Here is a 26,840-nt window from a genome sequence, read left to right on the forward strand (position 1 = left end):
ACGGGCAAACTTCAACCAATCAAACTCTGGCCAAAGCTGGTTGGTCGAAGAGTGAAAACATATTTTCCATGGAGAAAAGCCTTCAGTGTTCAGTGTTGATCTTTGCACTTCTTTCAATTAAGACATTCTCTCCAGTTCTGATATGACTGATGCTATCATAGTATCTACGCAGACCTCTTCAGGAGCTGCCATTGTGTGTTTGAGACAAGTTGCTGTCATGGACACTTCTCATTGTTGTCACACATAAAACCACTCCTGTAGCTGCTGTGGCTGCACTACTTTTGGTGTGGACACAAATGGACAACTTGAAGCCTGGCCAGCTCTTACAAATCCAGCTGCCCTGCAAGATAAGATGAGAGCTGTCAGTGAAGTAGGCATATTTCAGCAACCTGCCCATGGCAGCTGATCTCATTGACTCTGTGCACCAATGTAGATTTTTACTCACATTAAGTGAGTGGTGAGTGCTAATTTTTGGACCTTGGCCTCAGTACCACTTGGGTTTTATTTTTTATAGCTTTTTACATTGGTTCTTTCAGTTATGATTACACTATAGTGTCAGCTGTGGCTCAGACGGTAGAGTGTACTGCTCACTAATCAAACATAGTTGTAAAAGCACTTTGAGTAGTTGATTGGTTAGAAAAGTCCACAAGTCTATGTAAAATAATTGCTGAAATATCAGATATCCTATGCAGAGGGCTCCACAAAAGGTGTTGCTGTGGTCATTCAATATGTGCAAGTGCACATTTCTGGCAGATTTCTTTGTAATACAAACACAGTATTTCTACTGTTTATCTTGTGACTGAGTGTTATAAACAGCTGTGCAGTGTTGTGGTGTATGATAAGCCTTTACTCCAACTGGACTTCCTGGATCAGATTACATTGTCTCACTGGTACCTGAAGCAACAAGCCTCCACCACTGCAGCCCATACATTGTTTTAATGAAGGCCTGTTTTCAGTCTGAGCCTACATTCAGACTGCCAGCTGCTTGAGGAAGTGCTGGTAATCTCAACATCCATATCCTACTACCCATAAGGCTTTGTGTTTTTAGTTTTTCTCTTTGTTTGTGTGGACGGCGGTTTTATAAATTGTCTTGGAGGTGGACATTTTGACCTGTGTCTGAGCTGTTTTTGGTGAACGTTTTCTGGTGTACATAAACCAGAGACTGCAGACGGCCATTGTTTCTTTGCGGCTCCAAGTTGATGTGGGAAAATAGCACTGACTCTGGGTCTGTCCTTCTATCCAGTTCACACAGCTCAGGTCACTTAACCCTATACCTCTAATACAGCTTCAGAGTTCAGTGTATCCCACAATTCATCGTCTGCTGTGCCACGCCAGTCCAGATGTTGGCAGTAATGCATCCATGAGTTCGTTTTAGAACTGACAATAATCCACAGACTTTAAGAAGTTCAAGTTTATGACATGCCGGATTCAGTGTGAATATTATGTTTTTATGTCCAGAAATTGCTCAATTATGGCAGAACCCCCAACAGATTGTTATGGATATGGTGATATGAAAAATCTATTATTGATGCGACTGATAAGAATAACATTACATAACTGAAGAAAGTTAGCATGTTCTTTCCCTGATTAATTATTTTGAGTCGTTTTTAGGGAAAAAAAACATTCTTTGATTTCACCTTCTTAAATGTGAATATTTTCTGGTTTCTTTACTCCTCTCTGACAGTAAGCTGAATATTTTTGAGTTGTGGACAAAACAAGACATTTGAGGACGTCAATTTGGACTTTTTTCATCATTTTTTGATATTTTATAGACCAAACAACTGACCTGTTACGGCCCAATATAGTGTTTACCAACCATGGTGAAACTGAGTCACAGTGAGTTGAACAGGTTGGGACTACTTAGATGGCTGGTGACAGTGTACATGTCACGGTTGGTACCCTTCAAATATGTCCAACTCACTAGTGATGATGTCACATTCACACTCCCTCTGTAGCGCTGTATGGACAAAATATGTACAGTTGGGTTCATAAGTTTCAAAACATCTTGCCAAAGGACTGCATTTTAAAATTAGCCAGCTGACTAACACTGGAACATTTACAGTAATGCTGATTAATATGTGTTGTCCATATAAATAAATGAAATTCAATTCAATTAAATGTACAATAAAAACAAGTGCAAGAATTGTCTGTGGTTATTCTATTACTTGTTTATTATGTTAAAATTAAGTGGAACCAACAAAGCGTCTGAGTTTAATTAAGCCGTGTATTTGTATTGGCGCCAGCCTCATTAGTGTAGCCAAGCAGTCCTTGTGAGCTCTAATCTGAATCTCCATACTCTTGCAGTCATAACAGAGCTTCAGACTATCATACATACACATACATCACACAAGCAGGCTTTTTACGACTCACAAAACCACAAACTAAGTATTGGAATGAAGCCTTTGTACTATAAAATAGTGATTTCAATGCACTTTTCAAATTTGTTTGAAGGCAGTTTCTAGTGGCTACTAGAATAACTGCAGCTCCAGACAGCATCATGTTAGCACTTTACAATAAGACATCCTTATAAATTATTTATAAATGGTTTATGATTTGGTTATTAATTTGGATGTAAACACTTCATGAATCATTAATAAGCTGTTACAGCACATTAGATAAAATGGTACAACAGTAACCTGTTACATGCCAAATAGTGAGCTCACATTTATCTTTACTGTTAACCCTCAGATCTCACTGCTTACTCACTGCTTTGAGTTTGTCTTCATTATTGGCAATTTTAGTTCCATCACATATTTGTAAATAAATTACAAGCTTTTAACCACTATCAGCATATCTTTATGGTCAAAAAGTTTCAGATTAACAAATGAAATGACCAGATTCACACACTAAAGCTTTGGCAGTGTTGTTTATAAACTGACATTTTCAACATGCACCATCTTACATTTTACAATAAGGCCCCCTTTCACCAGTTAAAGATACACTATAAACCTTTTTTACTATTACAAACAAATTCAATTTCCTTTCACATTTTCAGTTTGAAGAGTCAGTTTAGACTTATCATAAAGCACAGACACACTGCAGATTTCCATCATGTTCTCTTCAATCTACAATAGATAAAGTATCATGTAAATTTTAAGTGTAAAACAGTGCATGCTGGGAAATCTGCTGATCATGTTTCTTCAGACTTTATTGAATGAGTTGATTGGACTCATTCAATAAACATTCATTCATTCAACTCATTGTTTCAAGTTAATTAATTTGAAAAATTAAAATATTTTTTATAGTGTAGTAAGTTATTAATAAATAGTGATGGGTTGTATTTTTTTCAATGAGGCTCCCTTTGCCAGTTCAAAATGTTAGTATTTCATTAGTAATAGTAGTGTTGTAATTTGTTTTTAATTGTTTATTAATGATTTATAAAACATTTACAATCTAATCAACCATTATAAATCATTCATAAGAGTAGTCTTATTGTAAAGTGGTGCCAGCAACTGTTTGGAAGAATAATTATTAGATGTTGAGACAGAGGTCAGAAGTTGGAGGTGAAAACAGTGATGGACTATTGCTGCATGATGATATGAGAGAACAGCAGAGAGCAGAGGAGACAGATTCAGAGCTGGAGGGGATTTTCCTGCCGCCTCGCTGCTATCAGCCGTCTCTGATAAGACGCTGTCAGCTCGGACACTCTTATCTGCACAACACATTTACACCCAGGCTACGGCAGAGGAGAAGGGCCACGAAGGATAATGACTGCACTCCATCCAGTAGCTCTTCATGTTTGTGCATGGAGCTCTAGGTATGAATGAATTTCAGAGTGTTACAGGAGCAATATTGTGAGAACTGTTCAGTATTTCTGTGATGTAGAAGTGTTTACTTGTTCCTTAATGAACTTAAAGTAGAGCTTGTGATCTGTGCCTGAACCCGACAGGACCCGACAGGTTTGGATCGAGTCATACTGTATTTCTCAAAAATTTCATTGGCTTACATATGGTTTGGGCTGTACTATGATGATGATGATGATGATGATGATGATGATGATGATGATGATTATTATTATTATTATTATTATTATTATTAACAGTAGTATTAGTAATAGTATTTTAATTTTCAATTTAAATTCCCCCCATTTATTGTTTGGTACATAAAGAGAAGCTTGTTAAGAAAAATGTCGGGCTGTAATCAGGTTTGGGCTGAAATATGCTAATGAAGGAAGGGTTCAGGTGGAGTTCGGACAGAATTTTGTTGGGTTTGGGTCTTTTCTGGCTCAACTTTTCAGGCCTGATTAAAGTTTTTTTTAGGGATAACTCTATTTTTCTCATTATTGACAGATCCCATGAAAAGATCCAAACCAGCGATGAATGTGTTCTACCACCAGGTTCACTGTAAAGCCAAAAGTGCAAATGAATTATTTGTAGGAGGTAGTGAAAACTTCTTTTATTTTCATCTTTTATTTAGATGCTCTACTCATTTAAAATGATGAGTGCCAGTAGAATTTTCTTTCTTTACTGTTTATTAAACTCATAATTTTCAGTTGATGAGGGAAAAAGGTCCCCAAAAGGTAACCAAAACATCAGTATTTTAGGAATTTAAACTATATTAAGTTTACAAAAATAAAATGTGCATTTATACTTAAAATGTATTCAGTTTTTTAACTTATTGCATAGAGATGTGAATGAAAGTCCTGAGTTGCAATTACTGAAAATATTTGAGTTGTTTAATCAATCATGTAATTTAACTGTAATCAAAGAGTATATATGACACATGCTGAAAATATTTAAGTTCTGATAACGTGTATTTTTTGAATTTATGCACTTTGTGGCAACTAATTACCTCAAATTTTTTTATTGCTACCTTTTTTTTTAATACAGTGTATGTACAGTGTAATGTGTCATTAGTGAGCCACACTGTGGCACTGGCTGACATGTTCCTTCATTACCATGACCACACATACAGTTGTTTATTGTGAATCAATCCCATATACACCATCCTGCTGCCCCAAACATTCACTACAGCACCAAATATAGATTAATCCACTGCTGAAAGTAGCCCCTGACATCTGCACTATTTCCTCCAGCCTGGATAAAAACTACACTAAACTGCTCTTTTAGAACCTTTTTGACCCTTTAAAAAGCATGAAAGTATTCTTTTATTCTTGACATTTTTAAAGATTTGTGGGGCAGAGAGCCACAAGCATATTTTATACAGCGACACTTCTACTGGAGGCAATGAAATTCATCAGAATTTTTAAAAGACAAAAATATTATAATGTCAGGATAATGTCCAATGTTTGAACTTGTGACAGTATGCACTGAGACTATTTATTACTGTGGTGAGATATGCTGACTTTGTGTTTCTAGTGCAAAGTTTTTCCCACTCACTTCAACACTTGTTGTCAGGTTTTCTTGGAGCTGACATCCAGTGGTGAGTATTAAGAACTGCGACACTGGTTGCTGCTGTTCAGCCATGGTGGCAGTTAACTTAAAACCAATGGGTACTGTGACAGTATTACCACTCAGTGGTTCCCAGATGGTGTGCTGAGGCATACTAGTGTGCCTGGAGCCAAGTCCAGGTGTGCCTTGGGATTTGTGACAACCATACATTATTATTACAGTATACAATTTACATAAAATGATGAATGAATTTTTAAATTACTATATCAGTACTATATGCTGAAAAAAATCATTTAAATCCTTGGATTCAAAGTGAACCCCAGTTTTCATCATTTGCACATACTCATTGTGCACTTTGAGATTTCGGCTTGCCTTCTGGTGTGCTTTGGGCACAGAATTTTTGAAAACCACTGGTGTAACTACTGTACTGACAGTGTCACTAATTAACTGCCATTTGAATCATGTTGGATATTTGAATCATGGAAAAGATTGGCATAACACCTCCATGCAAAACTGGACTTGGGTGTCTTTACTGTGTGGAATTTCAGGCTGGACACTTTATGTGCCACAACAACACTCTGTCCTTTATCTTGACCAGTTGCGGACTCAGTCTGTTTGAGGGCCTGGGGCTAAAAAATAAAAAGGGCACCGACTGTATGTGGAGAAAGTTGTGATGCACTTTATTATGTTTTGTCCACTGGAAAGGCATCCTCATGTGCACTTTCTCATAATTTGTTCACTGAAACAGCACACTAGAGGTCACTTTACAATGTTGTCTTTGACATTGGGCAACTCTAGGTGGCACTTGGTGCTGTCATGGTTTGTCCACTGGGAGGGCACTCTAGAGCAATGTTTCTCAAACTTTTTTTATAGGGACCCACTTTTTAAAAATGACCCAATTCACAGTCGGCCTTATCAATAAATCTGAAGAGTTAAGTGGTGTGTATATGAACATTCCTGACCATGTTTACTACCATTTCCACATCACCTTATATTATCTCAATACATGTTATTGAAAACATATGTTAAAAACTTAAGAAATGATAAATAAATGCACACATTGTTATATTATCTCTAAATAGGAAAACAATATAAAACATTTTAGCTTCATAAATGAGGCGAACTAAGTGGCAGAACTAACAGTAAATCAATATACACATTCTAAATGCTTTATAAAAAGTGTGGTGCAGATATAAATCTTAAATTTGCAGAATGTCTTCCATAGTTTTTACTTATTTGGGACCCCAAATAAAATCTCCTGTGACCCACCTGTGGGTCACAACCCAGTCTTTGGGAATAACTTTTCCACATTTAATTCATCGGAAGGGCACCCTGGGGGCACTTTATTCTGCCCTATCTATCATAGAGGCATCCAAGAGAGGGGCATGTTTGAGTCTGCCAGTGGTCCTGATCATACTGTGGTTATTATGTGCAGATAAACATTGTACAGCTTTTTGAAAATTTTCCATTGGATGCATTTCCATTTTTTCCAGAGTCACCTGATGCCTGTGTTCTTGTTTACAAGAAGGTTTTTATCATCACACTGAGACAGACTCCTGCACTGTTTCTTATTCTCTTGTGCTGTTGCACATTCCAAAGTATTTTAATGCTCCTATTGTTTTGTGTTCGTGTCTGTTTGTTTGTTTGTTTCTTTCATTCTTTATTAATTCCATAATATATTTACCTGTATTTGCTTGCTTGTTAGTCAATAAGAGAATCACAGAATATCACAAAACATATCTCATTTTCTCCCACATTTATTCTTTTTCTGACAGTAGTTAAAAAACATGGCTTCTGGTTAGCGGTCTGCGCTGACCACTCAGCAGTCTGTTTACTGGCTCTTAATTGGTGCAGTTATATTGACTGACAATTGTCTGTGATGGTCCCTTGGTAAATACTAGTAAATCCTGTGGAATGGCTCTTTATTGACCTATTACAGAGAGACAGCAGGAGGGACACTGGAGCATCAACACACACATACACACTGTGATTTGTGTCTGGTGTGTATCCTCCAAGGCTCCTACCTGACAACTCAATATACAGTTGTGTGTGTGTGTGTGTGTGTGTGTGTGTGTGTGTGTGTGTGTGTGTGTGTGAGAGAGTGTGTGAGAGAGAGAGAGGGAGAGAGAGAGAGAGAGAGAGAGAGAGAGAGAGAGAGAGAGAGAGAGAGAGAGAGGAGGCTTGAACATACACACTCCAGAGCTGTGTGTGTATTGATGGGGCCCTCAGAGGCTGAATCATTGATCATCTGCCTTTGACTCACCTATAGAACAGATGGGAACTTAGCTAAGTGCATGCTAATAAACACACCATCCACACACACAAAAAACAGAGAAGCATGGAAATGATTTCCTTTCTGTACACGTGTACATTGTGTGTGGAGCATGGAAATGATTTCCTTTCTGTACACGTGTACATTGTGTGTGTGTGTCTGTGTGTCTGTGACACACACATACACACACCTTGCCTCGACACCTTGCCTCGACAACAAGTCCATTGTGTGTCTGTGACACACAGACACACACACACAATGGACTTGTTGTCGAGGCAAGGTGTGTGTATGTGTCAGAGGTGGGAAGTAGCTGAGTACAAATACTTAGTTACTGTCCTTCATAGATTTTACAGTTATCTGGTCTTTACTTAAGTTTTTATTTTTCTGACAACTTTTTACTTTTACTCCCTACGTCTGAACACAGATATCAGTGCTTTCTACTCTTTACATTTTCAAAAGAAGTGCATTACTTTAGTTTTTATGCATTTGACGAGTTGAGACGAAAACAATATACCAAGATAAAAAAAAAATAAAACAAAAAGACCCAACAAGACAAAAAAAACACATCAAAGATCTAACAAGACAAAAACAACATAAAATACATAACATGGTAAAAATTACATAAGACAAAAAAGATTAGATAAAAAGTATGTAGTGAGACAAAAATGACATAATAAAAAAATTACATAACAAGACCCAAAGATATCAAAAGACAAAAAAGACATAACAAAATGAAAAAAGACATAACAAGACAGAAACAACATAAAAGATCTAACAAAACTAAAACATGTTACAAGACAAAAATGACATATCGAGACAAAAATGTAATGAGACATAAATGATGTAAGAAGACAACACAGACAGAGAGGGAGACTTGACCACAGAGAAAAGGTGAGGTTCTCTAGTTTTACACTTGGAGTACATTTCAGAGCCTGTACTTTTTCACTTTTACTGCAGTTAAGAAGTTGATCTTTTACAAGAATCTTTTTTTTGTACACAAGTATCTGTACTTCTACTTAAGTAAAGAATGTGTGTACTTTTGCCACCTCAGGTGTGTGTGTGTGTGTGTGTGTTTGTGTATGATCAAGTGACCTGGAGATTATCTGCAGCTTTTCGCGCATACAACCTGATGGATCAGCCTGATTTACTTTTGGTGAAGGACCTCTGTGATTTGCAATTTTTAACTTAGAGTAACTAATCAAAATGTTATTTCCTGGTTGCCTGGTGGAGAGCTGCACTCTGCTGAGTGACCTCCTCTGGTTTGGATATTGCATTGACTTCCATTCATTGTGGACAGCCTAACTCAAGCCCTAACCCTAACCTTAACCTAACCTTAATTCACACTTTACTATTAACCTCAACCAGGACCAGATATGATGTTTTACCTCATTAGGACTGGACTTTAGTCCCCATGAGGACTACTTGTCCTCAAGACCAATGCTCATACGGGAAAAAGTTCACACACACACACACACACACACACACACACACACACACACACACACACAGCAGCAGCAGCAGCATGTGCATGGGTGAACTGTGGCTGACTGTTTTTTCAGTCATGACCCTGCCCTGATCCTCAGTATCCTCTCTTTAAACCTGATCTCTCACACGCTGGGCAGCCATTTTGGCTCAGAGTAGAGGACAGGGAGTGGGTGCAGACACCTTGACAAATTGTTCAGGTCCCAAAACTCCTGAAGCAAATTATACCAGAACAACCAAGATTCCAAAATAAATGGGACGCTGTGTAAAACCTGAATGCAGTGATTCACAAATAAACAGTGTTTACAGACAACTGTTTCCAAGTTGTGAATGTTATAATAATCAAGTGTTTCATCTGTTACCAGTTAATCTGTTTACTGGTGGAATGTTCCAAACTGGTGTTAAGTTAAAACATTAAATATGTTGTCTATGAGGTCAAGTTTCAGGCCCTTGGAAAAATGTAAAATGATGTCAGATATGTTGTAGCTAATTCAGGGACATCATGTTTCCTCCTATTTGAATATAAGACAACCTTCCATCTCCAACACATGTTTCTGATACTAACACAGAGTCTCTGTTGTAAAATTGAAACATGAGATACTGAAAGTAGAATATAAATTCCACATTTGTCTAGCTTCTGTCAATCACATACTGACTCTGAGTCAGAATGATTGTCCCTGGAAGTTATTAGTCATTAGTTAAAATAATAATATTTATTAAGGCTTTAGATGTTACTATCCTACTAGATATCATCTGGATACTGAATATTGTTATATTGTTATATGGTATAAATGTTGTCTTTTCCTGGTATTAAGGGCTGCATCACAACCAGCTTACCAGACTGTTGTAGCTGTTCTAGTATTTGTCTTTACTCACTCAGTCATTATATCCACATTAATGAAAAATCAAAAACTCATTGTGTTAATATTTTGTGAAAATCATCCCGGCAGTACTGTCACAGTATCAGGCTATTTGGTCTAAAATATTATGATTATTACTGATTTTATCACCTTAGCCATTTCTACCCCTTGGAGCACACAACATGTTGTCAGTCACAACCTACATGATCAATAATTATTGATATTACCTGATATGAAACTTCACTATCACGATAGGTTTTTCACCTATATCGCCCAGGCCTAGTATGTCATGAAATTCACAGCTAAGCCATTAACTGAGAGAAATTTCTTTACTTACTTATTCATTTATTTGTTTGTTTGCTTATTTATTTATTTATTTATTTAAGTAAAAGAACTCTTCCAGGGGTCCACACAAAGGACAAGACTTTTTTTAAAAAAAAATCATATTATTAGTAGTGTTTTTAGTGTTAATAAGATAATATTAATATTTTATATTATCAAATGATACTGGAAATTTTTGAATAGTTAAAATTCATAAACAAGATGGCCATGGTGAAGGAGCTGCAGCAGCAACAGCAGCAGCAGCAGTGTAAGCCCTCTTGCAGATATTGTTATCTGAAATCCAACCAAAGCAACAAATCAAAGTTTTCAACCCACACTGATTTCCATTTGAGTTTCAAGACCAACACCCTGCTTTGCTTCAGAGTGGGCTGTGATTGGCTGACCACATCATTACAGCATGACACAGAAGTAAAAAGACAGGAAACAGTGCTGGTTCCCAGTGACAAGCAGGCATGTAAGTCAAAGTAGCTGAGCTGCACACTTACTTGGTGTGCTGCAAAACCTAGTATGTTCCTTTTTATTTCAAATTCAAGCCACTGACAGTTAACACTTTGACTTGAAATCTGTGATGTGTGTCAGCTGCTAATGTCTGCATGGAGAGTTAAGGGTTCATTATGCTTGAAATAAACAATGTCATATCACTTCAAAGGCAAAGGTTTTTTGTAAATATACAGTTATTGTGAATTTGATGCCTGCAACATGTTCCAATAAAGTTTGGACAGAAGCAACAAAAGACTATGAAAGTTGTGGAACATTCAACAGGTAAACAGGTGACAATATCATGATTGTGTGTTAAAGGGACATCCTCTAATGGTTCAGTCCTAAACACAGTTTGTCTCTGCATCTACAAATACAAGTTACGACTCTACCTCATGCATGCATGTCATGCATCATTTCTCATGCAAAGAGAAAGACATATATCAACAACATCCAGAAACACTGCAGACTTCTCTGGACCTGAGCTCATCTGAGATGGACTGATGCAAAGTGGAAAAGTGTGCTGTGGTCTGATGAGTCCACATTTCACATTGTTTTCACTAATCATATACATCATGTCCTCCTGCTTAAGATCATCTGCTTCATCTATTTAAGGGTCAAGATGAGACTTGTAATAGTTACAATAAATATGTAACCTATAGCCTACAAAATATAAAACAGAGTATGAATCGAGACACATGACACAGCCTGAGACTTCTTTGAAAGGCCAGGATAAATGATATCTAATACAAATTTGTTCTCATCACACATTAGGCACCTGTAGCAGCATATCCATGTTTCATTGCAGTGTGTTATATATGTGTGCACACACGTACACATGTGTATGTGTTCTCTGTCAGCACTGTGCTCCTCTGCTGGCAGTGTTCATCTCTCAGGTTTAGTCTGGGGTTCAGGCTACTATAGACTAACCACACAGTCAGAAAAAACAGATCCTCACTTAGATCCATTACATTAAAAGTAAATAAATATATAAAAAATCCAGTTTTTCACAATTTGAATACATATTATGGAGAAGTTCTATATTTTATTAGGCTACCATCATGATAAGAACAGACTAAATGACAACGTTCTCCTGATGCGTTCTGCACAGAAAATTTGTTTTAAAGTTCATTTTAAACTAATGATGTAATTTGCAGTAGTCTAGATGTGAACTATACTTCAACTGTCCATTTGAAAAGCATAATGTTGGACTAATAAAGGTAAAAGTGTGACAGGATGAACAGAGCTCATCACTGAGGCACAGCTTACAAGTGGTTCAGACCACCTCTCTTAAGGTAAACCTTTCAGAAGGTATACCTGAGCTCAGGAGTAGTGCTAAGGAGGCTCTGGGAAATGAGGTCCAGATTGTTACCAGCACTAACTTCTGCAGCTGTGATGGTATGTGGGCGTGTTAGTACCCATGGCATCATGGGTAACTTTCACATCTGTGAAAACCCAAATTAATGCTGAAAGGTACATATGGGTTTTCAAGAGACATATGCTGCCATCCAGATGACGTCTTTATTTTTATGGTTGGAATTTCATTTAAGTCTTTATTAATACAATACTCACCTGTCATATGGACACTGAAAGACTTACTGTTTTTATCATCATGCATCTTTTGTGTACTGGCTGTGATGATGACGTTACACCTACAAATCACAGATATCCACAGTCTTCGATGTATTCTAAGGCAGGTCCTTGATTTATCATCGTCCCAGAGGATGTAATGCTGTTTCTGAACTGAAAAGTCCATCCTCAATTTGTGTGACCTGGGGATTCTGGGTTTTCACATTATATAACTAATATAACTAAACTGCACATGCATCATTCTGCACAATGAGGCTCAAACATCACAGTGAAGGAACAATACGAAAAACACATTTTGGGCTGGAGAGGGTCTTAAATCATTCATTAGTGATCAATTATAAGCCATTAAAGAGCCAACTTTTGGGTTTCCAGGTTGTGAAATATCTGTTGACTGTTCTTAAGCCTTTCTAATATGTAATAATGCCATTATAACTGTGTTAAATTTACTCAAGAGTGCAGTTGTAGATCTTAAGATGGTGTTAATCAATGGGTTTGGGAGTCAAAGGAATTTTTTTACAACATAAAGTTGATCTCATTATGGCTTATCACTGATCAACCTTTATTATAGACAGCCATAATTTGCCTTTTTACTAACTTTTGGAAACTGTGGAACCTACAGTGATAGTGTAATTCACATGAGATCTACCATGAAGAGACAGCTCTTCCTTTTCTATTTAATCCCACCACTTTAACTTGCAGGTTGCAATGTGTGTCAGCAGCAGGACTGACTGTGTGTCTGAGGGTAAAGTTTCCTCTTGACGCTCGGGATGATAAAAATCCACTGCTCACATATTTCACCACTGTTGCTAAGTGGGTGATCTATCACGCCTCAGTTATGCAATATTACACACACACACACACACACACGCAAGCAGAAATCATAACAGTGATGGTGACGGTGATGCAAGAGATAAAGGAGCAGTCCGCGTATTACAGCATGGCAGCAGGTCGACAGGCGGTGACAGCCAGGAGAGAGAGAGATTACTGGAACACACACACACACACACACACACACACACACACACACACACACACACACACACACACACAGACACTCAGAAGGTGAGATATGTCTCCCTGCATAGAGATGTACTCTGCTGTAATCTCTTTGTCTACAAGATACACTTAGATGGATGGTTACGGGACAGAGAGAGAGAGTGTGTTACAGTGCGTCCCAGTCTTCAGTCTGGTAACCCAGTGAAGCTCTTTTTATATGATCTTAAAGGGACAGTTCATCCCAAAAATACAAATGTTTTCCACTGGCCTGCGGTGCTATTTATCCATTTATGCTGTTCTGGTGTGAGCTGACGAGTTTTGGTGATATCGGCTGTAGACATGTCTGCCTTCTCTCAAATATAATGGAACTAGAGGCCACTAGTCCTGTGGTGTTTGAATCACCAAAAATACATTTGAAAAAGTCAACAGCAGTGTCTCTTGCTCAAGATCATTCACAGACCTTGTGAGCTGTGAGCAGTTTCATGTAGGAACTACTTTCTTTCTGCAGTATAGAATCTACCAGAACTACTTAAGAATCTACCAGAATCCTGCAGGAAACTGCTCACAAAAAGGTGTGTGTATTATCTTGAGTAACTGGGTCATGATTTCTAGAAATAGATGCTGGTTTTGTTTTTTTCAAATGTAATTTTTGGTGCTTTCAGCACCATAAGCTGAGTGCCACTTAGTCCCATACAGTGGAAAGAAAGCAGCCATCTCTACGGTCGATATCTTTAAAACTCATGGAAAAAAAATCTAGATGAATGAATAGCATGACAGACTAGGGGAAAAATATGTATTTTTGATTCTGGGGTGAACTGTCCCTCTAATTTACAGTTAATATGGCCATTTTAGTTCTATGTTTACAGGTTGAGATAACCACAGTCTTTATTCCACAAAGATGTAAACTTAATCTGGAGCTAATAAACCAAATCAGTTAATTTATCTTTGTCCCAAGAGATGTTTAAAGATTTAATACTGTTTTTATTATTTGTTCTGGAAACAAGTGGGCTTCCAAGAAGTCTCAGTCTGCTGTGGCATTACATACTTATTTGGAATTTTCTGTCACTCTGGCAGATATCCACTTGATTTTTGTGCTAATTGCTGAAGCCTCAAGAAGTTGGCCTTTCACCCTATTGGCCAATATTTTTTCTTAAGAATGTGGCCAAATTGTACAGAAATCATTTACACCTGACTGAGAGCCAATCACATTCCAGTACAGACCATATGCAGATGTAATCTGGCCAATTCAATATCACACTGCAGGTATTTCTACTTGAATTAACATGTGCTTATCCTGATCCACAGATATGCAGATTGGATCTTATACCAGGTTTAAAATGGATTGGCTAAATTTTTAAATGCTACCAAAAAATGACCTGAATACTGTATTTCTTTCCACATCCACTAAAATGTGATTCTTTAGAGTTTAACAGTGAAATCTAACCAATATCAACAGACTTTTTAAAGGACTGGTTCAGTGTTTTTGGAAATGTATTCATTTACATTTGCTTTCTTCTTGAGAGTTAGATGTGTAGATCAATCCCTCTCTCATGTTCGTACAGTAAATATGTAGCTGCAGCCAGTAGCTAGTTAGCTTAGCAGGAATTAAGACTCAAAAGCGTCTTCATGTGTCTCAAACATTCTGGAATCAGAATCAAAGGTCAGTATTAAATATATATTTGTTTTTATTGGAGATTCAACTTCATCACTGCTGCCTTAGGTCAGTGGAGTTCCCCATAGTTCTATACTGGGTCCACCAATGTTTTCTGTCTACAGGTTGCCACTGGTTTACATTATTTTGAGAGACAGTATTGATTTTCATTTTCATGCAGTTATAACTTTTTCTTTTGATTATTTAGTATCCTTCAAAGTAACCTCTATGTGACCACAAAAATATGAAAGAGCACATGACTACAGTTTCAAAAACCTGTTAATTTACATAAACACATATCAAAGATGAAGAAAAAAAATCTTTCGGGAACCATCCAACTGTTCTATGCGCATTTGTCACATCTTGTATGCCTGAGTCAACCAGAATGATAAATTTCAGTTAGTGAGAACTCTGCTGCCAGACTGATCCACAGTGAGGGAAGTTTTAGTTAGAATTTAACCTTTTACTGACTGTTTCTAGAGCATTTCCTGGGAATGGCCCCTGAATACAGTTTGGATTCTGGCCTTTTTGTGGTCTGAAGCACCACACTGAACTAAAACACTCCACCATTATTTTTATTATTATTATTATTATTATTATTATTAGTAGTAGTAGTAGTAGTAGTAGTAGTAGTAGTAGTAGTAGTAGTAGTAGTAGTATTGGTTGAATTCCAAATTTCAATGGGTGATATTTGCTGTTTTGAAATAAAGACTAGACAGTGTGAAGTGAAATCACATGAGCTCAGGTGGATGTGAGTCACAGAGTTTCATAAAGAGTTTGATGTCTTTAAGAACCTATTTAGATGTAATGTTACAAAACATCTTGCTGCAGAATGGTGGCTGTGGAGATAAAAATCAGGAACCCCAAAACATACAAAGACTTTGTGGTGCTGTTTCTTGCAGGAAGAAAACCCAGTTGTTGTATTGTGTCTATTGGTTCCCATGGGAACTACATGTACACTTTAAAACTTGTGCTCACATGCATGAGTCTCAGTTGGGTTCTCACAGAGCAGTTATGTTGCCTTTGCCAGTCTGGGCTTAGATTTACTCTTAAGGTTGTGTTGTTTTCAGTTTAAAAGTTACACATACAGATTCTTAACTGCATTTTTTAATTATCACACATGCTCTTTTGTTGCACCACACGTGTGCTACAAACAAAAAAGGAGATGGTTTGTCCACAGTTTAGTATTTTGTCCTCATTTTTTAAATTCTTTCTGGGATATTCATCAGGGTTCATTAAACTCTGGGTCAGAACTCGGAATGACTTACTGTTGTGTGTCTAAAGGGTCAGAAAAGCATTTTCTCAGAATGAAAGCTGTTTCACAATAGACATGCAAAGGTAATCAACTTTACTGACTATGAAACTACAATAAAATACCAGAAATATTAATTCAATATTATGTTAGCTGCTTGTCACATCCCTGTTTTATCTGAATCAGCAAATCTGAATAGCAGTCAGACAATTTGATCTTGTCTTAAAAATATTAAATGAAAATATATTCCAGTTACTATTAGACTTTTATTATTGTGTAGATTTTTTTTTTCATAAAACTTAAAATCATGTACTTTTATTATGAATGACCAATTTATTTTGTTTTTTTAATGCTTCAAATGTATGTATGTTGTCTTTTACAGTATTCCCTTACTTAAAATATTCTGCTATTTATTATTATTATTATTATTATTATTATTATTATTATTATTATCATTATTATTATTGTTGTTGTTGTTGTTGTTGTTGTTGTTGCAATTTGCCATATATTTGTGGTCTAAAAAAACTGTCAAGTTCCTTTCTTTTAGTCTCTCCCTATTACAGAGGCACACACACATTCTTTTTCTCCCTCTCTCCCACGCACACACACACACACACACGCACACGCACACACACGCACACACACACACACACACAAACACACACACACACACACACACACACACACACACAGCCTGTCACAGTGAGCCAGTCATCCTGTAATGGCTGCCACTGCTCATTGTTCACATCCTGCTTTGTCTTCAGCGCCATTTTGACTCTGCGGGAGGAGAAGCAGCTAGTTAGCATCCTATCCACACACACCAATGGCACGGCTAGCCATGCTAACTTATTTCACATTCACCCCACTAGCTTAGAATTTACAATGTTGACTTCTGAGCTCACAAACTACAAACAGAGGCTGAGACTTGCTGATCTGTGGTCAGCTCTGCTTTTACTGCCAGTAAAAAAGGCTACAGTGTTACTCTGCTGCTGCTGAGGGAGCTAATCATTAGCTGCTACACAGAGGCAGAGGGATAGCCATGCTAAGCTAACAGAGGAAAACAAGGATCCTGCTGTGGCCTCAGACTATTTCTCCTCTTTTTATCTGCTGTGGGAAACACCTCACTCTTTGTCTGAGTCATTTCTTCAGGGTTATCTGTGTGTAAACACATGAGCTGAGCCATAGTGGGCCATACCAGGCTATATCAGGCCACACAGGCTATTTATATTGTAAAGTGTGGGAACTCATACAGACAGAGCCATGCATAGATTATAAACTTAAAATTCAGTCCAATAAGAATATGAATTAAAATATATATTTGAAAGATTAAAATATTATAAAATAAGAACTATTTTATTATGACAAACTTAATAATAGATCTAATAATAAAATAAAACAGCCTGGAAGTGATATAGCCCATTTACGGCTAATTGCAGTATATAAATGTATAATGAAAGTGACTATATAAGAAATTAAAATATTGTTCACTATAGCAAGTAACAGGAGCCAAATATAAATTATGAAAATTATAATATATCTACAAATAAACTATTGGATTATTTTCTTTATTATTTTTTTTTATATTTAGGTTATCATAAAAAAAATGCACTGTATTATTGGTGTTGCATAAAAATACCGCATTCCATAATTATTCAGCACTCCTTGAATTCACACAGGCCATAAAACAAAACGACATGGGCCACATCGTAAATGTTTGTGTGTTTTTTATTATTATTATTCCACTATGAAAATATATGTACAATAAATAATTTGGATTTTCACTATTAAAGAATCTCAATAAATAAACTAGGGTCTAAAACTCGGGTCATCAGCAGGGCTTCTCTCTGACAGAGAGAACGAATTCATTCTTCAGTTTAGGTTTTCTAAGAGCAGTCCAGCTTATCTGCACCTAGACTCCGTGAACAGTTCCTGAGAAGTTATTAAGGATCCATGAAGCTGCACCAGAATGGACTAATAGAGGAAACGAATCCACGCGTACTGAGATCATTTTAACAAAAAAACATCAGAAACAAGAAAGGTAATAAATACCTGAAATTTGGACAAAGGGAGGAAAAAAATCCACAACATTTCGATGGAGGAAAAAAATTCCTTTCATGATAAAAAAAAAATAAAAATAATAAAATGAGCTTCATCTCTCTTAAACTACAACATAGGCGCAAAGTAAAACCAGCAAGAAGACGAAAAAATATGTATTTAAAAAACGAACATAATTTTCATTCAGAAATGTTTCAGGAATGTTGTCGAGAAGCTTTTATGCTTTTTAAACAACAGAGTCCTCGCCGAGTGTCGTCTCCTCCGTTCGATTGTTCATCCACACACACACGCACACACAGGCCGTCCGTCCCTCCGTCCATTCCTCCACCAGGTTTGAATTTTTATTTAAACGTCGCCTCAGAAGTTGAGGTGCTGCAGGTCTATGGTGCACAGTGTGCTTGTGAACAGGTCGAAGTCCTCCTCGGAAAAATCCACCGGACTGTCCAGGGAGCTCTGCAGGCTGGGTGACAGGCAGGCGTCCCCGGCGAAGAAGGTCAGGTCGGGGAGCGTAGAGGATGAGGAGGAGGAGGAGGAGGCGGCAGGAGGAGCAGATGAGGTGGTGGAGGTGATTGAGGAATCCCGCTGCCCAGAGACTGCTGCTGCGGCCTCGCCGAGCTGCATCAAGCCCGGGTTGTTGTCAGTTGGCGGAGAGGGGTGCGTCGCAGCAGCGTCTGACGAGCCAGATGCCCCAGGCAGTGGTGGGCGTTCGGGGCGGCCCAAACGGCCTCCTTCCTCCGGCGTGGGTTGTGCATTGTCCCCGCTGTCATTAGCGTAGGCGGCCGAAGATGGATTGCCGCTCCCCGGCTCGCTCTCCGACGCGCTCTCCCCGGTGCCAGATGCTTCCAGCGGCTGGCTCGAGTACGGGGACGAGGCATCGGCGCCTTCGAGCGGCTCAAATCCGACCGGGTCGCCGGATTCGTGGCCTCCTCCGCCACCGCTACCGTCTCGGTGGTGCGTTTGGCGCTTGTGTTTCATACGCCGGTTCTGGAACCAAACTTTGACCTGCCGCTCGGTCAGATCCAAAAGCGCGGCGATCTCCACCCTCCTGGGCCGACATAGGTACTTGTTGAAGTGGAACTCCTTCTCCAATTCCAGCAGCTGAGTGTTGGTGTAGGCGGTGCGCAGGCGGCGGGAGCCGGCTCCTCCACCGTCCAGACCCGCCTGGCTCGGGTCTGCAGGAGGACAAATACGGATAAAGAAAGAGAGAAATTATGTGGAGGATTTATGGTGCAAAATCTTTGGGAGCTTCTCATTTTTTTTATTTTAATTTTTATATTTCTTTTAAACCTAAAATTGTAATCTACTTCACGAGAGCCCTGTAAAACCTCTGCGATTTTATTGCGTGTAAGATTTCCAGCCAAGAAATAAGCTGCTTCAGCATCGAGCACAAATCCCCACGGCTCTTCTGTCTGCAATAAAACAGTAATAAAACACAAAAAAGTCCCATAAAAAATACTCCCTCCAATTACAGAAGCAGCCAAAGCCATAACTATAAGAGTGGAGCAATTTTGGAGCTGATAAAAAATAATAATAATGATAAAGAAAGAAAAAGGAAAGGCAGATAAAGACAGATGATCATAATGTCAGAGTGGGTTTCACTCTCCTGTAAGAGTGCAGCAGCCTGCTGTGAGAGGCTGCAGCGTGTGATCAGACACATGCAAAGACAGCAAAATAAATATATCACGGGATAGGGAGGAAATGTGCAGGGAAATGTGGGAATGTCGATGTGAAACGAATGTGGCAGTTTCTGACAGAAAACTCTTGAGTGGCTTTATGAATGAGAACAGAAAAGGCAGGAAACTGAGCGAGAAAGGAAGACGAGAAAAAAATTAAAAATGAATAGGGTGGGATTTTGTGAGAAATAACAGCAAAAAAAAGACTTTAAAAATGCAGTGAGTGTTGTGGAGGTCAGTGTAAATGACAGAATGACCAAGAAAATGAGATTGTGTGCAGTCTGGATCCTGTGTGGATGTGGCCCCCAACCCCCACCCCAACATATTTTGCTCGCCATTATATTTCCTACTTCCATCCAATATGGCTACCATTTCAGTTGTGTTATGAATATATAATAGCAGGGTGATGCTGCTGGTATCAAATCACAGCAGCCAATGAACAGAATGATACAGGCTGCAGCAGCAAGCATCTGCAAGGTGGATAAATACCAAAAATCCATCTTTGCGCACGCCTTTACGCACGATAAATGATTCTATATGGACATGATGCATTTTGGAAATTTCGACGATACAGATATAACAGTGCACTCAGTGTTAAGATGAACTCTACATATTGATCCTTGTGATCCTAAGTGACAGAGGTGGTGTGTTATGGCTGCATATTTAAATGCATGATGAAAGTGTGTGCAAAGCACTGCAGCATAATGCAGTGGTCTAGATATGGCTTCCCTGTTGACACAGCATCACAGTACTGCTCAATACACACACACACACACACACACACACACACACACACACACACACACACACACACACATGCACAGGAAGAAAAAGACAATGTCATCTATGCACAGCCATGCTGCAATGAATGTTATTTGTGAGGTGGAAATGAAATGTAGATACAGACAATAAATTAAAGCACAGGCTACACACCCCTCACACTCTCACCACACACACATACACGTCCCAGCATATACCGACCTGTGGGCGACTCGATGCCCGCCGAAGCGTACCCGGAGGCGGTCGGCGACGGGGAGGACGAGGCAGGAGGGATGATGGATCCGCCGCCGCCGCTGGAGCTGCTCCCAGGCTTGGGGCACTTCTTTGATGACTTCTTCTCCTTCATCCATGGAAACTCGTGGGCCAGCGGACCGGCCGAGCTCGCCGTGGCCGTGGCAGGGGCCTGGCCGGGCGGACAGGGCTGCTGAGCGCCCCGGTGATGCGTCTGGAGGCCATTAGTGGCGGCGGAGGCTCTCCGGTTCTGCTGGCTCCTGGCAGTCGGTCTCGGCTGGCTGGCTGTGCAGGGGCTGAGGCTGGGGATGGTGTGCTCGAAGGGAGGCGGAATTACTGTCGACTCCTTGATTGATGAAGTTTGAAATGACTCCAGGACGGCGGGGAAGGACGTCAGGCACTCTGCTAGGGACGGCTGGCTGTTTATAAAACCGATCTCCCTCTCAAATTCAAAATTCATAGCTCCCTCAGACCGGTTTCACCCTCACACGGCGAGACCCCCGAACAATCCCTTCCCCAAAATAAAAAAAAAACAAAACACATGCACGCACGCACGCTCGCACACGCACACAAACACAATATGGCTTCTTAAAAAAATTAATGAAAAAACGCATGAGCGTGTATGCTCCCGACCGCAGTGGCGTCAATGCGGTGGCTATATAATAATTGTGTATATTGGTGATATTACTAGCGTATGGGGACCTGGGTAGGCTAAACTGAAGAACTATGGGGCGAAATTGCAGCCAATTCCTGGTCATGTGACCCAAAACAGCCAATCCAAGGCCCGAGCCTGGCGGCGGCGATGGCTGTGGGAAGCAGCATTATTATTTTTCCACCAAATGCTGTGGCAAAGAGGGGCTACATGACAGGATTGCTGCTATTGTTTGATCGTAACGGGGGGTACATTCTGCGGGGAGAAAACGGGAAGGCTGCCGGTCGCCATGTGCGCCGTGTGGGCGGCGGGTCGGCGCATCCCGGCCCGGTGTTACGCACAAACAATAGAGCATCTTTTGGACATTTTTGCGCTCCTCTGGGTGATGACGGTTAACATTAGGTGGACGGAGCTGGCCAGCACCGTTTACAATATGGCTCCTTCAGACTGTTTACAGCACTCAGCTCATTAATCTTATAAAGCATGACAGAGGCCGAAAATCCCCAACTCAGACAGAGAAAACTTGGAGAGGGTTTTAGATGGCGCAGCAGCAGCTCAGGAGGAGAGGATGATGAAGATTTCCCCTCAGCGGTAGTGAAGATGAAGCAGAATGGCTTCTAACAGAGCAGAGACAGAAATTTAGATTTACTGTGAAGAGAGGCAGCCTGTGGGTGTGTAAGTGCACATTTTTTGTATTTATTAGACTACTTGATGTATTCTGGATTATTCTGTCAGTGTGTGTTTGCAACAGAAAGATAGAAACCTAAATAGGCGAGTGTCTAAATATAATCTCACTAAAATAGTCTCTGCACAAAAGCTCCAAAAATTCTTCTTACAAGCTGCCCTCACCCTCTCCAGTGTGATGTGTGTGTGTTAAAATGTTGGGTGTGTTTACGCACAGAGTTCACAGCGAGGTCGCTCCTGGAAAAAAGGAGGAGAGGGCGCATTCAGACGTCCTGTTCCTCCTAATGTTAAAAATAATAACACAGCAACATTAATATGAAGGCTAATAGTAAGTGAGAGTGTGTTGACTGAGTGGGCTTCAGACTCAACAGGGCGCACATGTAGATTTTTCTAAAGATCAGGAACTCCGGAGTTTAGCAAGAGGATATTTTGGGGGCCCGAGGAGCCCCGAGTGGAAAAAAAAGAAGTGCTCAAGTGATCAATCTTTCTGTGGCTGCAAAGAGCCTGACAGCAGCCCCTCTCTCTGCCGAAATAACAAGAAAAGCTCAAGTCTTACTCCTCTGTCTTTCTCCGTCTAGCTCCATTATTCGCCATGTTTTTATTTTTGTTTTTACGCCGCTTTTACGCGCAGCAAACAAGCACAGAAATATCTTATATGTTAAAAAAAAAAAAAAAACGAGTCAGATAGCAAGAACAAATGGATATAACTTACTTAGCTCTGCCTCTCTTTCCCATGCCATTTGGCGTTGCCCCCAGGCTGTGAAAAAAGAGGCAGAAAAAAAGGCAGAAATGTGTGTGGGAGTGAGCGCCATTGAGCGTAGCAGAAAAGCGCAGGCAGTGAGTAGGCCGAGGCTGCTTGAACACACACACACAAACCAAAACACAGCAGATACAAACTGCTGACTGAGCTCCAGCATCACAATAAGCTGGGTTCTCTTTTCTTCGTCTCATTTTGACTTTTTTTTTTTAAATATATTTTTCTATAAAATTCCGGAAATTTGGTGGAGAGCAGAAGTTATTTTTTTTATGCTTGTCATTACATGGGAAGCGCGGTCGACTGAAGATATGGATTATTTTATTTTATTTTATTTTATTTTATTTTATTTTATTTATTTTATTTACACCAGTCTCTTTTTTCTTCTGGGGTTATTTATAATGGTAGGGTAAAGCATTTCTTTTTCCTTCCAGTAACTACGTTTTGATTTTGCTAACTTTAAAATGTAATGACTATTAGATATGATATGATTATTGATATTCGAGATTTTGATTCAACCAAGGACCTAATAATGGTGTAAAAAAAGGAAAGAAAAAAAGCTTCAGATGTAACAGCTCATGAATGGCTCATTCTGTTTGGTCTACTAAGTAAAAAATTACCTTGATATTCTACTTCTTCTTTTACTACTTATTATTATTATTATTATTATTATTATTATTATTATTATTATTACTACTACTACTATTATAGTTGAAATATAGTTTTTGCTATTGTTATTTTCAAATTGGTAAGTATTGCCTGATAAAACAAGACACATCTGTCCTGTCTAAAATATCCAAAAATCGCGTTGAATTGCAATTCTAATTTCTGAACCCAGATCAGTGTTATGTTCCCTGCAGTAAACGTATTTTACAGTCTAACTGTACTGTTTTCAGCGGTGACTGCGTTGCTGAATCCGAGCCGAGCTCTCCGTCTGTTTTTATGAGGCAATAAATTAGATCCAATCTCTGCTTATTGGTGTTTTTATTGTCTGTTAGTCCAACGGAGATGTAAAGGGAAGTACGGCCATTATTTATGGGAGTCTGATTTATGTCCCAAGTTTTTATGCTGCTCTCAGGCCTCTAAGCACAAGCGCGTGCTAGAGAGAGAGAGAGGGGAGGAAAGAGAGGGAGAGAGAGAGAAAGAGTAAGAGAGAGAGAGAGAATTGGGGGGGGGGGTGTAGAGACCACGTGACCAGGCCAAGGCGCAGGCCTCGGGGCTTTTTTTAGTCATAAACATCAACACAGGACACATAGCAAGCAGAGGGAGCAGCATGTGTTTGTGTGTGAGGGGAAAAAAGAAATAGAAAGCTGACTTGAGAAGCTCTTAAAGGGACAGTTCACTCCAAAATCAAAACACATAATTTATCTGTTGTGCTGTTTATCCATCTAGATAGTGCCGGAGTGAGTTGCCTAGTTTTGGAGATATCTACCACAGTAAAAAAAAAAAGTAGTCCCTACATGAACCTGCTCACACCAAGGTCTGTGGATTATGTTGAGCGAGAGGGTCATGATTTTTGGAAAGAGACACTGCTCTTTTCAAATGTATTTTTTGTTTTTGGCTAATGTGATCTAGCTCAGTTAAATTGGAGAGAAGACAGACATTTCCAACATAGCACTATAGATAAATAAATAATTGATAAATAACACTACAGGTACAAGCAAAAATATGTATTTTTGATTTTGAGGTGAAGTGTCCCTTTACACTGACATATCTGAGGTTTTGATTCCCAGGTTCTTCTTTAGTTCAACCACCATATTTAAGCTCACAGGTGACTCATCTTGAGTCTCCTATCAACCATTTGGAACAATTTAGCCCATCAAGATTGAAAATTATCTAGCAAGACTTTAAGACTGCAAAAAAAAAGCATAAGGGCCATCAGCAATCAACAGTCAACAGTCATTAAAACCAGTCAGTAAGTTAAATCATTAGTGTTACTATATTTAAATAGTCAAACAAGGGATTAGTTGAACAGTAAAAAAAAAAAAAAAAAAAAAAACGAAAGAAAAAAGTCAAAAAGCTCTATGAGCTTCAATGAGCATGATCAGACTAAGCCAATTAGGACACAACTGTCCAACACTTAGACAGACACATTACTCCAACCATCTGCTGAATTGTCTCAAAGTGTTCTCTAGCTCTGGTTTGGGAGCATAATTTGATCATGAGAAGCTAACATACTTAATATCTTGGCTCAAGGTCCAGAACCAGCTTCAAAATACAGCAGACCTTAACTGGAGTTAATGGAATAAAGTGAGAAATGTTCATGAAGAAGAACATGTGAAATGTCCAAGTTTAGAGGTCAGATTGGGTTTCAGTGGTTCCATCAAGGGCTGGGCAATATGGAGAAAGAAAATGTAATATTTTTTAACAAATACTTCAATATTAATATTGCAGTAACATTGGTATAACTATTGGTGCTTTCACAAAATATTTAGACAACAGAAAGTTTGAAAAATAATCATCAGTAATGTGGATACAATGAGTAAGTGACAAAAAATGAAACAGCTAGCTAGTTTAACAGTCTGGTAAATTCAGGAAATTACATCACTTCACTTTAATACAGCCTTTAAAACCAGGAAAAGACAACACTTATACCATATGCACCATATAATGATATCCAAAACCTAAGATGATATCTAGTCTCATGGATATAATATCAATGTATTGCCCAGCCTCAGTTGTACCCAAGCCAACTTTTTAAAATTATATTTCATATTTGCAAGAAATTGTCTGTTTTCGGTGTTTTCTTCAGGATCGTAAGAATTATCACATCAATATAATCAGTCAGATTCAGTACTGTAGTTGATAAAACTTGTCACTAAAATATCAAGGCCTGCTCTGAGTGAGTTTGAGCTGTGACTGAACAGACTTTGCTCAATAGTTTGGTCAATGTCTGCGTTCAGTAACACAGAAACAACAGAAGTCGATGTTTCCTCCTTAGAAAGAGGTCCTCAAGTCTCGAGTCACCAGCAAAATAACAAGTCAGCACCTTCTTGTCTAGTCTGTAAAGCATAAAGGAGACAAGAATCAGATGAGAGGTTTTCCTAAAGGTTAGAGATGTTTTTCGTTTGTTCCATGTTACACGAGGCTCAAGATTTAATTATTGGGAGAGTTTTCTGACAGTGATGCCAAGCTTTAGCCTGAGGTATTGACCCAGTATTCAATAGCGGCATCAGCCAGTCAGTCAGTTCACCCCTCAACCAGAGATGGTCTGAAAGAATTTACAGCTACACCAGATAGACACCATGTTTTGTGTACTCAGTCATCACATGTTGACAGAATACATTGTACATGATCTCCAGACTATGTTCTTCACTGTATACATCACAGAACATCTGTGCAAAATGAACTGTGCAAGATTCAAACAGTTATTTTTAAACAGTTATTTGTGCTTTAAAAGGATTTGGGTAAAATAACAATGACGTCTATTATCTTTAAAATAAAATTTACTTTTCAGCATCATCTAAAAGCAGTCATGTTTTGGGTTCACGGCTTTCTGTCATTGAGATCAACTGATTCTAAAGGATTCAGTAGCTTGAAAATTATTTGAAAAGAATGTGTCATCCTTGAAAGTTGATAGTCGATATAAATAAACACCACTTCACTTTTTAAAGTTATTGAGATCTAATCCTGGTGTGCAGTTATTTGCATATTTTGCTAGTTTATATTTTGTGTTTTTATTGTGTTTTGTGTTTTTATTTTTTGCCACAGCTGGCAGCCTGAGGAGCCCAGCAGTGC

General features: G+C 38.9%; 2 protein-coding genes across 3 annotated transcripts in view; both read right to left on the bottom strand.

The window, feature by feature from the left end:
- The window catches only part of hoxb3a (homeobox B3a), a 139,300-nt gene that overhangs the window by 6,872 nt on the left and 105,588 nt on the right, over window positions 1–26,840 (bottom strand). The window contains exon 7 of one of the 2 annotated variants that reach the window (XM_084745121.1): window positions 19,365–19,500. The exons of the other annotated variant lie outside the window; for it this stretch is intronic. The gene's annotated coding sequence lies outside the window, so the exon portion shown is untranslated. Of the gene's footprint in view, window positions 1–19,364; window positions 19,501–26,840 lie in introns of those variants that run through there. 2 annotated transcript variants of the gene reach the window in all.
- On the bottom strand, window positions 17,981–23,000 carry hoxb2a (homeobox B2a). The gene is made up of 2 exons (XM_084745134.1): window positions 20,983–23,000; window positions 17,981–19,500 (listed from the first exon to the last, which is right to left on the bottom strand). The coding sequence occupies exons 1-2, from the start codon at window positions 21,470–21,472 to the stop codon at window positions 18,686–18,688; spliced, it is 1,305 nt and encodes a 434-aa protein (XP_084601260.1). The 5' UTR covers window positions 21,473–23,000; the 3' UTR covers window positions 17,981–18,685.

Source organism: Lutjanus erythropterus, chromosome 19 (assembly GCF_056507025.1).
Source record: "Lutjanus erythropterus isolate fLutEry1 chromosome 19, fLutEry1.hap2, whole genome shotgun sequence".
In the NCBI taxonomy this organism is placed as follows: Eukaryota; Metazoa; Chordata; class Actinopteri; order Lutjaniformes; family Lutjanidae; genus Lutjanus; species Lutjanus erythropterus.

Bases quoted from the DNA above. Each gene is read 5' to 3' on its own strand.
- hoxb2a (XM_084745134.1), bottom strand. From the start codon at position 21,472: ATGAATTTTGAATTTGAGAGGGAGATCGGTTTTATAAACAGCCAGCCG. The intron at 19,501-20,982 runs GTCGGTATATGC...GTCCTCCTGCAG, and splicing joins GGGCATCGAGTCGCCCACAG to ACCCGAGCCAGGCGGGTCTG.